The 14,414-nt window shown below is 40.4% G+C and overlaps 1 protein-coding gene and 1 pseudogene across 1 annotated transcript in view; both read right to left on the reverse strand.

The window, feature by feature from the left end:
• Nucleotides 1-1,935: 1,935 nt before the first annotated feature.
• Nucleotides 1,936-14,414, reverse strand: part of sgk2a (serum/glucocorticoid regulated kinase 2a) — a 50,776-nt gene continuing 38,297 nt past the window's right edge. The window contains exons 6-13 of the mRNA XM_020940812.2: nucleotides 12,806-12,937; nucleotides 11,635-11,747; nucleotides 10,892-10,928; nucleotides 9,432-9,518; nucleotides 9,210-9,305; nucleotides 8,073-8,228; nucleotides 5,535-5,624; nucleotides 1,936-4,085 (exon numbers count right to left, since the gene is read on the reverse strand). Coding sequence (XP_020796471.2) covers nucleotides 3,930-4,085; nucleotides 5,535-5,624; nucleotides 8,073-8,228; nucleotides 9,210-9,305; nucleotides 9,432-9,518; nucleotides 10,892-10,928; nucleotides 11,635-11,747; nucleotides 12,806-12,937 — 867 coding nt within the window. The 3' untranslated portion in view covers nucleotides 1,936-3,929. The remainder of the gene's footprint in view (nucleotides 4,086-5,534; nucleotides 5,625-8,072; nucleotides 8,229-9,209; nucleotides 9,306-9,431; nucleotides 9,519-10,891; nucleotides 10,929-11,634; nucleotides 11,748-12,805; nucleotides 12,938-14,414) is intronic.
• On the reverse strand, nucleotides 7,616-7,732 carry LOC129412458 (5S ribosomal RNA; annotated as a pseudogene).

Raw genomic sequence — 14,414 nt, forward strand, 5'->3', positions numbered from 1 at the left:
AACTGTATATGTCAGACCTATATATCAGGCTGGCACCACCTAGTGCCTCTGCTCAATTTCAATTCTCTCCAGCGACTAGGTCAGGAATCAGAATACACTAGACCAGGGGTGGGCAAACTACGGCCCGTGGGCCGTATGCGGCCCTTTAAACCTTTTAATCCGGCCCGCCGAACTGGAATAAATTACAATAATAAACCTTGTTGTTTTATTTGTCATGCATTTCCAGCGTTTCCCAGTCGATGGCGCACTATATATACATTGAGTTGCGGCGTATTATGTTGGCCGCAATGCTTTATGGGAAAGTGTTCTTACAGGAGTTATTCGGACCATGAGTGAAGTAGTTGGTGCTTAAGATATAAGACTGCACTGCTTCTATTTTGACTTGGTAAAAATCAATCAAAGAAACCTATGATTTCTGAGTTGTAATTGTTAATGTGTACAATGTTATGAAACAGGTCTCTAACAGTTTTATGTGTTGTATTTTTCACAGCAGTGATGAAACGTGTAGCGCGTCTGAAGTCCTAGATAAATGTGAATAAGAACTTAATGAATCTGAGCTCTTAACACGTTATGTCCTATCTTCTGTCCGGCCCTTCAGTCAAACTTTAGGACCCTATGTGGCCCGCGAGCCAGAAAGTTTGCCCTCCCCTGCACTAGATGGTTTGCAAGAACCCGGAAGTGCGAGTTCGGGCACCAGCCAAACAGTGAAGAGTCAGACATTCTGTGTTGGCAATGATTCCCGAGATCGAGGATTTAAAGCTGGAACAAAGAGAATGTGTGGTGAATTTGATCAAGGGGAAAGACGTTATTGCCCTTCTTCCTACAGGATTTGGATTACATATGTCACAGCCAAATAGCAGCGATTGGTTAAATTAAAAAAGTACCCGCCTACCGTCGAGCGAACGAATTCTAACACACAGGTAAGATGGCTTCTACGAAGTGAAACCAGCTGATGAATCAGGCTAACTGAGGACAGGATATTCCGACGGAATACTTATTCAGAATGATGATAATGTCACACATCCATAGCGTCTTTGCAGAGGACTCACTCGCTCTCATGTGTCAGAACTGTATGTGTCAGACCTACATGCAGATCGTGACAAGGCAACCCAAAAAAACGTCTTGTGACCCACCTGAGGGTCGCAATCCAGTCTTTGGAAACACTGGTTTAATCTTTAATTTTATGATGTTTATTTATGTTTTGATTTGTTTTTGTCATGATTTTAATGTATTTCTTATTCTATAAAGCACTTTGAATCACTTTGTTTATGAATTGTGCTGTACAACTAAACTTGTCTTGTCAAAACCTGTAAGATAATGTAACTGTAAATGTTATGAATGTGAAAAAATACACTTGACTCACTCTGAAGTTGTTTTCTGTAAAGTGCCAGTGAAAGTTATCCTAAACTTTTTCTCAAACTGTGGGTCAAGGTCCAAAAAAGATTGATATACTGTATATGTGCCAAAATAACTGTACAATACAAATAAAGGTAAGAAATGACAAAGATGGTCTCAGTTTGGTCTCCATGGGCCGTGGTCTCGGTCTTGACCTTTAAAAGTCTTCATCTTGTCTCGGCCTCGGCTCTCAGAGGTCTTGGTCTTGTCCTGGTCTCGGGACCCTGTGGTCTCGGACTGGTCTTGGTCTCGATTAGTGCGGTCTTGACTACAACACTACTCACTAATTCTGAGATGCTTAATTCTAGTCTAGAGGTCGTTTATTTTAAGATAACTTGTCAATTAAAATGATCTTGCTGCATGAACAGATAATTTCACTACTTTTAAGTCATTTTCTGATAGATTTAAGTGTTTCTATCTTAAATTCTGGCCAAGCCTTTTCCCAGTGTAACATTTGTGTCCGTGCGCGTACATGCATGTTCATGATATGTTTGGGTTTCAGAACACTCTGGTCTCTTCACAGGTGGATCCAAATGAATGAACACTGTACACAAACACACCGCCCGCCCGGTCTTGGCCTCAAAACGGCAGCTTTACATAATCACTCGGATGCTTCATAAAAATCATCTGTTCTAAACATAACCCGGGTACTTTTCTGAGACCTAAAATCAACAATTTGCTTTGATAGAAGTGATATTGTGCAGTCAGAAGCCTCAGAATAATATCATGGATCATCACAATATAGAAAAAAATGAAAAAAGAACTACATAAACCATGATCCTTTGCTTCATTTCAGAGCAGAATATATGAAGAAGTGATGATGCCCACAGACGTGTGTTGTGGACACAGATGTAATGGTTCATATAAAGAACATGGCTGTTTTGACACTTGCTGTGACAGGCATGAGTCCTGTCTCCTCTCCTCTGTCTTTCCACTCATTTTCCTCTGTTTCCTCTCTTTCTGTCTCTCTCTTTCCTCTCTCCTGTCTCTGCTGTCTTTCCTCTCTCTCCTCTGTCTTCTCTCTCTTTCCTTTGTCTCCTCTCTCTCCTCTCTATCTCCTGTCTTTACTCTCTTTCCTTTGTCTTCTCTCTTTCCTCTCTCTCTCTCTTTCTCCTGTCTTTTCTCTCTCTCCTCTGTCTTCTCTCTTTCCTCTGTCTTCTCTTTCCTGTCTCCACTCTCTCTCTCTACTGTCTTCCCTTTCTCTCTCCTCTCTCCCCTCTGTCTTCTCTCTCTCTCTCCTGTCTTTCCTCTCTCTCTCTGCTGTCTCTCTCTCTCCTGTCTTTCCTCTCTCTCTTCTCTGTCTTCTGTCTCTCTCTCACCTGTTTTTCCTCTCTCTTCTCTCCCTCCTCTGTCTCCCCCCTCTCTTCTCCCTCCTCTGTCTCCTCTCTCTCTTTCTCTCTCTCAGATTCCTGTCTTTCCTTTCTCTCTCATCTGTCCTCTCTTTTCTCTCTCTTCTCTCCTCTGTCTCCTCTCTCTCATTCTTTTTCCTGTCTCTCCTCTTTCTTTCTCCTCTATTCTCTCTCTTCTCTGTCTTCTTTCTCTTCTCTCTCTCTTCTTTCTTCTCTCTCTCTTCTCTCTCCAAAAGTCTCTGTCAAAAGTCTCACAATAAAACCTTGGCCTGTCACAATATATCGAACCACAAGTTCTTTTGCTTAAATGCATTTTTCCTCGTAGCTAATAAACATCGGGAACTACATATCCCATGATTCATTTCAGCGCAGACAACATGAAGTTATATGTTTTTTTACCTGTCCCATTTCATCCATTTTTAATATTTGTATACAAACAACAGTACATGTGTGACGGGAGGTCATCAGATGTCATCGTCTCAGCACCATCACGGGCTTCAGCTTCAGTTCAGGGCACACTCGCACTTGTTTTATCACAAAGACACAGAACGCTGCCGCCGTACAAAGCTCAGAATGTCCAAAAGATTCTCCATAAAAACATGTCGGAGGAGCAGCTCCAAACGGCCGCCGTGTTGGATGTTAATGTTAAATGTTAAATCATAAAAACAAATCGGTAAAAATACGGCTCCTTTAAGTTTTATTCTGTTCTCGCTGCATTCCTTTAAAGTCTAAACGTCTAACTTCCGTCTTTTAGGACAACATTAGGATGACATGAGCCTCTATGATTGACACGTGTCACTGCTACATGAAAAAACTGAACTCGACGTAAATGTGAAGCCATAAGTTTTACCACAAAATCTCAAACTACCCTTTTAACATTCAAAAATATATACAATTGTGCTGTATTTATTTGTATTTTTAGCCATGTTAAATTAAAAATACTTCATTCCCAAACCCTTAATCCATATACAAGGTGTAATTTACAAATCAGTGTGAATAAATGTGTTATAAAAGTCTTAAAAAATGAAATCCTAATATGCTTCATAACAGTGAAAAGTGAAATGTCCATTCAGCTTTAGAAAATGGAGTCCGCTAAACCTACGGCTCAGTTGGTCTTCGTCAAAACACAAAATAATTCTCCCCCTTGTGTTTGTGAAGATGAAGAGGAGGAGGAGATGGAGGGGCTCAGAGGAAGCTGTCCTCTGTAGCGACGAAGGAGAAGCCGTTGAAGGCGTTGTTGGCGCTGGTTCCGGCGCTCAGTTCCGGGGTCCGACTCACGGAGTTTGGGACCATTTCTCTGGTGAACTCTGGGTCGATGTGCTGCGTGTCTGCAGGGCCCCGCTGGAACATAACAGCACAAATCAGACCTGGACTGATTCAACGTGTTACAGATGGCATGTTTATAATCTATTTAACAAGGGTGGAACGGTACAAAAATCATGTTTCAATACGTACATCAGTTTTGAGGTCACGCTTCGGTTTATTTTCGGTTCAGTTTGGGAACAAAATTCAAAACCGTTTGCTTGATGTTTATTTGTGTTTTTATTAAACCAACAATTATAACATAACAATAACATTATACAAATGGGAAAATAAAATAAGTGCAAACTGCTGCTTGGTAATACTAATAAGTTAAATAAAATATTCTCAAATAAGCAACAAATGTTTGAAAAAAATTATGAAAAATAAATTCCTTGTAAACAGTAAACAAAACTTTTCAAAAAGTAAAGTGCAACACTAACAGTTCCAGGATGAAGTTTTACTCAATATTCATATTTTTGGACATAAAACACAACTTGGGGGGGATTCTGTGTCGGCAAAAGGCAAAAGTGAGGACCGGGGTGCAATGATTGTGGTTTGAAGGGATGTAGTCGGGGGTTGGGCAATTGTTGTCAAGGCAGTTGCACTAACTATAAAGCACTGCAGGAAACACTGCCCCAATCCAAATCCAAAGTTTCCTTGTGAATATTAAACAGTCGAGCCTCTGTGTAACTGCACATGTCGTGGTGGAATGTAAACACACACAAATTCCGTGAACTCACTCGTGCACAGCCCTGCACTGAACTGAACGTCCTGTACTGAAACAGTTTGGCACGAATGTACCGTTACACCCCTAGTATTTGATGTAATTTAATGTAAATGTAAGTAATTAAGTAAGTAAGAAAGACTTTATTTATAGAGCACCTTTCACAGATTAAAAAAATCTGAAAGTTCTTTACAAAGTGCAATAAACAACTTGTACAAGAACAAAGGAAATACAGACACAGTCAACATAAACCTTGTCTAAATCGTCGTGTCTTGAGTTGCTTTTCAAAACAGTCAATAGAGTCTGGCTCATCGAGGGCGAGGGGAAGGGCTTTCCATAATTTGGGGGCCACAGCATGAAAGGACAGGCTGGTTTAGTCCCGGTCTAGTACCTGTATAGTCCCATTTTCTTTGTGTTTTGGTAATTTTTAAGCAGCTTTTATGTATTTTACCTCAACAAATTACAGTTTATGCCTCTCTTTAGTGTTGGCAGAGATCAATATGGTCAAAAATAGGGACACCTGGGACTTTTCTTGTATAAAACTAGGTCAAATCACTGGTTTTGTATAAATCTGCAGGGGACAGGAGACACTGGGCTCAAAACTGTGACTGTCCCCGGGAAATACAGAGAAACAGAGCTTTTTTTCACTAGTATTATCATTAGGGATGCACCGATACGATACTAGTACTCAGTGTCGAGGGTGATACTAAAATTTTTGTAGCATTTACGGACCAAACCCCCCAAATGACAGGTTCTAAACTCACCACGTTGGGGTTGTAGGGAGGAGTGATTCTCTTGTGGTAAAGGTCGTCCCAGTTGATTGGAGAGAAGAATGTGTGGTTCTTGATTTCCAACTGTAACAAAATGCAAAATTTTCGTGATATTAGTAGGAGTTACTTCTGTCGCTTCAGTGGGCAATAGAGCTAAGCAAGATTCCTTCAAGGACAGAGGGAAAGGAGAAAGAAGAAAAACATGTGCAGAAAGTCCTCTATGTTTGTGGATATCCAAAATGGGCTTTCAATAAAACAAAGAGAGCTAAAAAACTGGACAACAGAGAATCAGAACCCAGGAGAAAGCAGGTAACTATTCCTTACAGGACCGGTGTTTCTGAAAAACAACTGAGGATTTTCAGACAACATGTATATTTCAAACCTACAAACACTTTAAGACAGAAACTGGTCCACCCCAAAAAAAAGACAAAACACCGAGCCACAAACAAAGCAATGTGGTCTAGTCCATTCTGTGCAGTGAAGACTGCAGTGAACGCTACACTGAAGAAACGAAACAGCCGCTTCATAAGAGGATGTACCAACACAGACGAGAGAGCAACACAGGACCTCAGTCTTCTGTCATCTCTACCTAAAAAGCCATGGGCCACTCATTTGAGGACAGTGAGGTACAGATCTTAGCCAGAGAACAGAGTTGTTTGAGAGTTAAAGAAGCTATTGTTAGGAAAGACAATCCATCTTTGAAGAGAAATGGGGGACTCCATCTATCTCCTATTTACAACTCCATCCTCAAACCTAAATCCAAACAAACAAAGATAACAAAAGGGATGGCCATGTCATGTTCAGAGGTGTGAAAGCTCCATTATGGCCCTGAATAGTTAAGCTAGTATGACCCCACACTCAGTGCAAGATGAATAGGCTTAACTAACTCAGAGAAACTGTAAACAAGTGGGTGTGTTACAAGTAGTTTCATTATAGTTAGCTCCTCCTTGCAGGCAGATATAAGGAAGTGTCCACCAGCGTTCCGACCAGAACTGAACAATCCAAGCTGTAAATATCCCATGTACATATCTGTAGTGAAGAGTGAGTTGCTTTCAGTCTCAGTGTACATGGGTATTGTTGTAAGTTCATCAGTGCAGGCTGTGGCTGTATGTGTGCCTACAATGATACTTCAGTTTCTGCACTGCTGATGCTAAAATTATTGTCTTCTGTTTTTTATTTTTTGTATATAAATTGTAAATAGTATAAATATTTCTAGCTGTGGTAAATCAATACACCACTTGAAAACAGAGTGAACATCTGCTCTGTTCAAAAGATTTCATTCAACAATTTTAATCAAAAAACTTTTTCTTTTCTTTTATTGGGTCACATGGTGGGTCAGGTGAGTGGAGTGGATAGTTCAGATGGAAGGATGGACAGATGAATGGACAGAAATCAGATGAAAGGATAGATAGATAAACAGACAAATACAAAGGCACAAGAAAGGGCATTAAAGCTGCTTAGATTCATGCTGGTGTCCGTCTTCACTCTCTGATCGGAGTGTTGTTTGGGATTAAGTGTCCCAGTACATTGCATCACATTCTCAGTCCTAAATCTCTCCAACAGGTGTAGTGTAAATTGTACATGTGTATAGTGATAATAAAAGGCATTCTGTTCTTTTCTATTTTTGTTATGAAACATCACTATTCCAACCATAACAACTACTACAACAACAACTACTACTGCTACTATTACTACAACTATTACTACAACTAAATGTATTCTTCTTTTGTGGCTGCCTGATTCACACACGGAGCAGGTTTTAGACTATGTTTACACTGAAAGAAATCACCGTATCACTGATAGATTGATTGCATTTATATAGTGCCTTTCAAGATACCCAAAGCACTTTACAGTTCATTATTCAGTCACTACACACTCAGTGGTGGTAAGATACAAGTGTAGCCACAGCTGCCCTGGGGCAGACTGACGGAAGCGAGGCTGCCAATCTGCGCCATCGGCCCCTCCGACCACCACCATCACTCATGCTCACACCATTCATACTTCATACTAGGCAATGTGGGTGAAGTGTCTTGCCTAAGGACACAACGACAGTTTTTTTTGTTGCCACTGGCACCCCACTGTGGCACCTGGAATTCCTAGCGGTTTCCCATCCAAGTACTACCCAGGCCCAGCCTGTTTAGCTTCTGAGATCTGATGGGATCAGGCTTTGACAAGCTAGTATGGCCACTGTATCACCATATCATCATATCGGAAACAATCTGCATCCAGACACGTCGTTTCTATGTCCGCAAGTCTTCCCTATCCACACAGCTTCGAGCACATTTGTTTACATTTTACAGAAACGAAACTTGAAACCACATGGCTCATTTGCATAAACTCAAAAAGTGCTCAAAAAACAGCTCACTATTGTGCACTGATGTGGTTCAGCTTCTGTCAGATTAAAAAGTATGAGTATTCTTTCTGTGACAGAGGGGTGTTCTGCTGATGGTGAGTCTGTTCTGTGTTTCTATCATGTTGGAGATGGTTCATGTTAAACTTTTCAGAGATTATACATTTTTGAGTGTGACTCACAAAGTCTGCGATGGCGCCGAGTCTGCGGTGCTGGTCCTTTTGCAGGAGCCCGGTGAGCAGGGAGCACACGGCGTCAGACTTTCCCGCGGGCAGAGGCAGAGGCTTGTGGAGGATGCCGTCGTACATCTCTGCCACGTCCCGATTGTAGAAGGGCGGCTGGGGGCAAACGACACACACAGGGGTAAACTGAGGTTCTCTGAGTCACAGTCACTCGTTTCAAGAACAGATTTTGATTTTGATTCCAAAATAAACTTTACACCCAGCTGTTCTACAATCTATGGATTTAAAAAATAAAATAAATATATTATTTATTTATATAAAAAATATCCCAAAATAAACTTTGTTTGTTTGTATAAATTGTTTCAACTCGATTATATGAGTTTGGAAATCGTTTGACACACAAATCGAAATCGTGATCAAAATTCGATTAATTGCACAGCCTTAACATGACATATTATGTTATATATTATATAAATATTTAGTATTAAACCACACGTAGATCATCATTACATAATTACATTTAGTTCATTGTAACAGTGATTGACAGTGGCCGGGCTCTCCCTGTATAAATACAGATAAATGAATAATAGAAACAGGTCCACTGACTTCCAGTTCAAACATGTTTAATACAACTTCAGAGTAAGATAATGATCGGAGAAAACCATTCCAAACCAGACCACCGTCTCTCTCTCTCTCTGTCTCTTTGTCTCTCTCTGTCTCTTTGTCTCTCTCTCTCTCTGTCTCTTTCCCACTATGTCTCTTTTTCTCCATTTCTCTCTCTGTGTCTCTTTTTCTTCCTTTCTCTCTCTCTCTCACTCTCTCTCTTCTCTCTCACTCTCTCTCTTCTCTTTCTTTTTCTCTCTGTCTCTCTCTCTCTTTCTCTTTCTCTGTCTCTCTCTCACTGGCTTTCTCTCTCTCTCTGTCTCTTTTTCTCCCTTTCTCTCTCTCTTTAAATGTCTAAATCTAAGTCTAAATCAGCGAAACCTGACTCAAACCTACTTTTTGAAGCACAGACCTAATTTGACCTCACATGGACTTTCTTTTGTTCCAGACTCGAGTAGTTACAGTAGTAGGTTTAGTCCTGTTTTAAAAGAATTTCACAGCAGAGTGGACATCGGCAAACTGAAAATCACTAACCAGGCTGTAGATCATCTCATAGAGCACAGCCCCGAGGCACCACCAGTCCACCGTGCGGTCATACGGCTCTTTCCTCAACACCTCAGGAGCCAAATACTGCAACAATAAATGAAGAATAGCTTAATAATACATATAAATTATACACTGTTCAAAAAGGGACGACAAAAGTTAAAGTGAAAGATAGTGAGGTGTGTGGAGAGACGGTGGTGGTGGTGGACTCACTTCGGGGGTGCCGCAGAAGGTGGAGGTGGTTCCTTCAGGTTCCACTCCCTCTTTGCACAAACCGAAGTCTGTGAGCACCACATGACCCTGAGCAAACAAAGAGCCTTTTACATCTGAAGTTACACCCAGCGCCGTCTCTGCCTCTCTATTCATCTCTCTCTCTCTCTCTTTCTCTGTCTGTTTCTCTCTCTATATCTCTCTCTCTTTCTGTCTCTTTCTCTCTGTCTCTCTATCTCTTTTTCTCTCTCTCTGCCTCACTATTCATATCTCTCTCTCTCTCTTTCTCTGTCTGTTTCTCTCTTTGTTTCTCTCTCTCTTTCTGTCTCTTTGTCCCTGTCTCTCTATCTCCTTTTCTCTCTCTCTGCCTCTCTATTCATCTCTCTCTCTCTCCTCTGTCTGTTTCTCTCTCTTTGTTTCTCTCTATATATCTCTCTCTTTCTGTCTCTTTCTTTCTGTCTCTCTATCTCTTTTTCTCTCTCTCTGCCTCTCTATTCATATCTCTCTCTCTCTCTGTCTGTTTCTCTCTCTTTGTTTCTCTCTCTCTTTCTGTCTCCTTCTCTCTGTCTCTCTATCTCTTTTTCTCTCTCTCTGCCTCTCTATTCATATATCTCTCTCTCTCTTTTTCCATCTGTTCCTCTCTCTTTGTTTCTCTCTCTTTATGTCTCTGTCTCTTTCTCCATCTGTTTCTCTCTCTCTGTCTCTCTCTCTATTTCTCTCTCCCCCCGTCTCTCTCTCGCTTTCTCTCACTCTTCCTGTCTCTCTGTCTGTCTCTGTTTCTTTCTCTCTGCCTGTTTCTCTCTCTTTCTGTGTCTTTCTCTGTATGTCTCTTTCACCATCTCTCTCTTTGTCTTTTTCTCTCTTTCTCATCTGTTTTTCTTTCACTCTCTCTCTCTTTCTCCATCTGTTTCTCAATCTTTCTCTCCCCCTCTCCCTATCTCTCTCTCACCCCCTCTCTCTCTTTTTCCATCTATTTCTCCCTCTCTCTCTACCCCTCTCCCTGTGTCTCTCTCTCTGCCTCTTTCTCTCTCTTTCTGTCTCTCTCTTTGGCTGTCTATTTCTCTCTCTGTCTCTTTCACCTTCTCTCTCTCTCTGTCTTTTTCTCTCTCTCTGCCTCTTTTTTTCATCAGTTTCTCTCTCTCTCTGTCTATTTCTCTCTTTCTGTCTTTTTCTCCATCTGTTTCTCCCTTTGTCTCTCCCTCTCTCCCTGTCTCTCTCTCTTCCTCTCTCTTTCTCTCTGTGTGTCTTTCTCTCTCTGCACACTCATCGACAGTGGCGTTTATAAAAGTCCCACTTAGTTGCCTCAGTTTGTTTCAGCCCTAGTTTTGGAAAAAAAAAAAAAAAACACTGAATAAAACAAAACTGCCAAACTGAGTGAAGTAAAGGACCTTGTTACAAATAAATATGATCAGAATTGTCATATTTGTTGTATTATTTTACGCAGATAGTGTCACGTCTCTCACCTGTGAGTCCAGAAGGATGTTTTCTGGCTTCAGGTCTCTACAGTAAAAACCACAGCTCAGTTATTTCAGATTTACAGACGTGGTAACGCTTAAGTCACAGGTGTCAAGCATGCGGCCCGGGGGCCAGATCCAGTCCTCCAAGACCTTTAATCTGGCCTTCGGCTGATTTTCTACTAAAATATTTTAATTCTATTTTTTATTAAAATCTTGTTACTTTTCTGTGGTGTTTATCACAGCAGCGTCTCTGTACGTGGCCCCTCCCACCAGAGCAGCACAAATGAAGAATTGTCTCTTTCCAAACGCTCTTAAAGGACGATCGTTTTAACTGTTGACTGTGACACCCTCATCAGAAAAATGTCCAAAATGAGAAAAGTGGAGCCGAGTGCAGAATTTTACAACAAAAATTTACTTATTCCTATTTCTACAAGTTAATTTTAAACAAGTTCATGTTAAAACATTGTGTTGAAACAGCATTTTTCTTAAAGTTTCAGGTTGTTCATAATATTATAATATTTTGTAAAAGAAAGAGTTCATCAATTAAAAAAGATTTCTGTAATAGATTTGTATTTCTCTGCACAAATATTTGAACTTATTGTTATTTTTGGGGTTTATATGACATGAGTTTTCTGATCCGGCCCCTTGGGGATCAAAGTCGGTTGGATACGGCCCCCAAACGACCAAACGACCAAAATGAGTTTGACACCCCTGGCTTAAGTGAATGTTCAGAGAGTTTTTATACGGACCTGTAAACAATGTTGAGAGAGTGCAGGTAGCCTATCGCACTGGCCACCTCCGCCGCGTAGAATCTGGCCCTAGACTCAGAGAAGCACCTCTCCCTCTGCAGGTGGAAGAACAACTAAAAAACAAAGACAGAAATCAAATCAAACTTTTGGAAAAGTCACAACAGTAGGAACGTAATGAACAAGGCTGGGTATTATTAAGAAGATGCCGATACGATACATAAGCCATGAGACGATACATACCTCGATACAGTGAGCTTTCTATTTGATACGATACGATATTAAGTGCACAAAGTTTTATGCAGAGTCTTTATGTAACAGGTTGGCCAAAACAAAATATTGATCTTTGCCGAAACGCTAAAAAGTGTAAATATCGGCCTATTGATGTATCGGTTTAGCTCTATTCCTTTGTTCAACTCAGCAATAATTCCTTTTATTTTCAACTTTTTTCCTATAACCTATTTTATTCATATATATCTCTCTGTCTCTTCCTCTCTCTCTCTCTGTCTGTCTCTCTCTCTCTCTCTCTCTTATTCTCTCTCTGTCCCTGTCTCTCTCTTTCTCTCTCTCACTGTCTCTCTCTCTCTCTTTCTCTCTCACTCTCCCTGTCTCTCTTCCTGTCTTTCTTTCTCTGTCTCTTCCTCTCTCTCTCTGTCTCTTTCTCTCCCTGTCTCTCTCTCTCTTACACTCTCTGTCTCTCTCTTATTCGCTCTCTGTCCCTGTCTCTCTCTTTCTCTCTCAGTGTCTTTCTCTCTGTCTCTTTCTCTCCCTGTCTCTCTCTCTCTTTGTCTGTCTCTTTCTATCGCTCTCTCTTCCTCTCTCTCTGTCTCTTTCTCTCCCTGTCTCTGTCTTTCACTCTCTGTGTCTCTCGCTCTTTCTCTCTGTCCCTCGCTGTCTCTCTCTCTCCTATTCTCTGTCCCTGTCTCTCTTACTGTCTTTCTCTCTCTCCTTGTCTCTTCCTCTCTCTTCTGTCTTTTCAGAACAGTTTTCCTGGTCTAAACTACACAGAGACCAGGTTTATTTTTACATAACAATACTAGAAATGTTATTTTGTTTTGAAAGCAAATAATCTCACTGCCAACACTTTTACATTAATACTGTGGTGTGTATAACTTTTCACACATCTGATTTTTGTGTGTGTGTGTGTGTGTGTGATAAAAGACTTTTGTGTTACCTCTCCTCCGTTCACATAATCCAGGACAAAGTAGAGTTTTTCTGGAGTTTGAAACGAGTAATGAAGCCGAACGAGGAACGGGTGTTTGAGGCTCTTCAGCAGGACATTCCTCTCCGCCATGATGTTCTTTTGCTGAAACATACGAAGACAAAACACGATGACATTTTACTAATGACGTGTATTACTTTTAATAGATAACGGAAATTAATGTTCAACAAGAAGACAATTATTTCTGATAATGGACTAATCATGAGTACAGATATTGCATAACGTGTAAAGCAATAAATGTGAAAATCATGATGACCCTTGACGTTGTATTAAAGAGTAACTAAAGTCGCATTGTTTGAGCAGGTGACTCCGAGTATTATTCCCGTGATTCTGATTTAGTAAGAGAAGAGTTAACTCAGGACAAACAGATGAGGAGGTTTGGTTTTCAGCTCAGTATTGATATTAATTAAATTCTCTCCCTAACTCAGATTGAATTTAACTGTAATTCACTGACGATATCTGTCTTCTAATGTTATTGATTTGTCTGGAATGTTTCACAGTATGGCGTTAAACCTTTCTATCTCCATAGAGACCAAACCACACCAAGTTACAAGTCAGATCTGTGGAGAGGCGACCCCGCTCATAGTCAGATTGCATTTTTCTACGTATTTTTGAGCAATAAAACCACTTGTAACTGAATAAATGTAAAGTAGAGTGGTTTAATGTCAGACTGTGGAACATTTCAGGCAGAACAATGACATGTCCATAGAAACAAGCAGGTGACGGACCCTATATCAGAAAAGTTACACAGTGCACCTTTAAGTATTGGCCAATAACTGATATGAACCGATACCTCTAGGGCTGGGTATCATTCAGAAGTTGCGGATACGATACACACCTCGATACACAAGGTACAATACAATACACACCTCGATATAGCGCACTTTCAATTCAATACGATATATATTTCAAATCGATTCAATACGGTTCAATAAAAATAAAGGCTAAATCATGGCTGTGATACTAAAAGTCTTTGTTAAACCACTTCTTGTGCAAAGTTCATATGAAACACAAACATTTTAATCATCAAAACAGTGAAAATATCGAAAGTGTCACATAAACAAGTTTCCTTCCACTAAACAAAGAACAAAACTGTAACTGTAACAAAATAATTTTGTAAAATATATTATGATATTATTATTATAATATATATTACAATATATACAATGCTCAATTCAGATTTTTTTTTACGTGTTCACATTTCCAGTTAAATGTGACTTGTGTGTGATTTCCAGTGTGAACTTTAAACACCTCAAAAGTGTCTGGCATGAGATCACGGAAGTTGCCTAAACATGGATGCAAGCACTGAGCACCCGGAGATTTTAAAGTTTCTGTCGTATCGGAGCCAGAATGTGTACAGTTTATTTGTTTTAAGGAGGAGATTTCTTCCAGTTTCCGCCTACTTCAGTGTTAGAATACTTGAGCACAGAATACTGACGCTTGTGGCTTGTTGATAACGTGTAGGTGGGATAAATGCGCTTTGGCTGTTCAGAGTGAAGTTGCATGTCAAAAGATTGGATATGTATCGGTTTTAGGAGCACGTATCCAAGTGGCCTGGGTC

This window comes from Boleophthalmus pectinirostris, unplaced genomic scaffold, assembly GCF_026225935.1.
Source record: "Boleophthalmus pectinirostris isolate CB_2022bp ecotype Guang Dong unplaced genomic scaffold, ASM2622593v1 HiC_scaffold_8, whole genome shotgun sequence".
Classification (NCBI taxonomy): domain Eukaryota; kingdom Metazoa; phylum Chordata; class Actinopteri; order Gobiiformes; family Gobiidae; genus Boleophthalmus; species Boleophthalmus pectinirostris.